The sequence below is a fragment of the Mus pahari genome, chromosome 10, assembly GCF_900095145.1.
Source record: "Mus pahari chromosome 10, PAHARI_EIJ_v1.1, whole genome shotgun sequence".
NCBI classification, from domain to species: domain Eukaryota; kingdom Metazoa; phylum Chordata; class Mammalia; order Rodentia; family Muridae; genus Mus; species Mus pahari.
Genome location: NC_034599.1, coordinates 92,795,472 through 92,797,732, shown reverse-complemented (window position 1 = coordinate 92,797,732; position 2,261 = coordinate 92,795,472). Strand labels below are relative to the sequence as shown.

Genomic DNA, 2,261 nt, shown 5'->3' with positions numbered 1-2,261 from the left:
TCTCTCTCTCTCTCTCTCTCTCTCTCTCTCTCTCTCTCTCTCTCTCTCTCTCTCTCTCCAGATTGGAGCACTTACTTTGAGTATAGGTCATACTCAGATATCTGAGGAATAACATAAAACACTACTAATAAGTATTATTCACCCCGCATCCTCCCCCCAACCCCCCCATAGGGATATGTGGCATTAAAGGATGAACTGAGAGGCCCACGGGCCGTTGTGAGCCACATGGAGAGCATGCATGCAGGCAGCTTGGAACTGTCCAGAGTCATCACCGTAACTCTGCCGCTTATGTCTTACTCGCCCTGCTTCTGTTCAGAGCTCAGAGGTGGAGGAAATGGTTCCCACAACAGTAATAGGGGAACCCAATCCTCAGACTCTAAGGCAGAAGATCTCCCCACTCTGAAGTCCTAGTATGTCAAAGCTGCATGGCCCTTTGGGTAGTCACAGAGCCTCACTTCACAGGTGAGCTACAAAGAGGGACCCTGTCTCAAAGCCAGTGAGGTGGGGGGAGAAGGAGGAGGAGAAGGAGGAGGAAAGATCTAGATTGTCCTATGTGCACCTGAAGTAAAGCCCTCTACACAGCAAAGGCTCACCACACAACACTGGTCAAGCCAAACTGTAGAGAACGGTGCAGGAAGGGAAACTGGTCACCACAGAGCACACAGATGAATGCCCATATCCAAAGAATCTGTATATATCCTGTGTATTTCCTGCAATTATTATCCAACAGAAAATAAGCTTGTTTCATCTTCTCTTGGATTTATGGTTTTATATTAATGCCCAATTGAGTAGTACGGTTGCAAAAGCCCTTTAAGAGCTTGTGCCTTGGTTGGGATATTTATATAAAATATCCCGACCATTAATGGGTGCTCCAGGTAATTTATTTATACGTTATCACAGAAGGATAGGGCACGTGAGCTCCCGAACACTGTCTCACAGGGCTAGTAAGTGGAAAGTCGTCTTAATTGCACATCCCACTCTCACACTAACCTCTCAAACAAGTGCCAGTAGCTTACGTCCCTCCAGGCTTACCTGCAGGGCAATTTCCTTCTTCCTGTTTCCCATCGCTCTGCAAAGAAACCAAACAATTTCCTGGGGAATGAGCTGTCAGCAAGGTAGCTGCCCTACAACCTCTGGGCAAAGCAGCGAGACCAGAGAGGTCCAATCAGTGTACTGATGCAAAATGACAGACATAGACTGACTCACTCTCGCTCTCCCTCCCATCCTCCTCCCTCCCGGGAGCCAGCGGGTCACCAGGCTGGTGTGTGTGTGTGTGTGTGTGTGTGTGTGTGTGTGTGTGTGTGTGTTCGCGCGCGCGTGCGTGCTCCGAAGCCCCTTCACTTAGGAGCCGGGGAATGCCTGTAGACACCACCAGCAGGCTGTCACAGGACTGTTCACTGAGGAATTTGAGCAGATATAGAAAGTTCCGTAGTGCCTACAAGTCCCGGAAAACTACTAGGAAACAATGTCTGTGAACGATATCACCCAATAGATACCAAATACCGGACCTGGATGAAGCCAAAGAGCCTCCAACTCTCTCTGCAGCGTCTTTGTCGTCTTGGCAACCTAGCACCCAGCCCTCCGCCGCCAGTGGGCAGCTCTTATTGGCTGAAGGGACTGCTGGTCTGGAGGCACTAAGGTAAAGATCCCACCCTTCCGTGCTTGGTGCGCCTGGATTCCCGCCTCCTTCCTGCCTATCTGCAGGAGTTGGTGCGCAGCTTTCTATCCGTGAAATCCTTCAAGTAATGCCTCGCCTAAGATGGCTTTTCAGGAACACGAGAGCTGTCTTTTAAGTCTGCAAGTAATTGTGAATTCAGAATTAACTTTGAAAGTCAAGACTACACATTCCCAAGAGGTACAGATAGTGATTATTAATCCAAGCAAATCAATAGTCTGATTTGATTAAAAGGCCATTAAAAGACAGAGACAGGGGGATGTGTGGCTGAAGAGATGATTCAGAGGTTATAAGCACTTACTGGTCTCACGGAGGATTAGGGTTCGGTTCCCAGCACTCACAGGGTAGCTCACAATCCTAGTTCCAGGGGATCCTCAGCCTCTTCTGATTTCCTCATTTTCCTGGCGCCATACGAGGTATGCATACATATCTAGGGAAAACATACACATAATAGAAAACAAATAAATCTGCCAGGCGGTGGTGGTGCACGCCTATAATCCTAGCACTTGGGAGGCAGAGGCAGGAGGATTTCTGAGTTCGAGGCCAGCCTGGTCTACAGAGTGAGTTCCAGGACAGCCAGGACGAC

At 48.9% G+C, this 2,261-nt stretch overlaps 1 protein-coding gene across 1 annotated transcript in view; it reads right to left on the bottom strand.

Annotated features, from left to right (window-relative positions):
• Positions 1-1,065, bottom strand: part of Nme9 (NME/NM23 family member 9) — a 20,072-nt gene extending 19,007 nt beyond the window's left edge. The window contains exon 1 of the mRNA XM_029543589.1: positions 1,033-1,065. Within this exon, the coding sequence (XP_029399449.1) occupies positions 1,033-1,065 (33 nt within the window). The remainder of the gene's footprint in view (positions 1-1,032) is intronic.
• Positions 1,066-2,261: the final 1,196 nt, after the last annotated feature.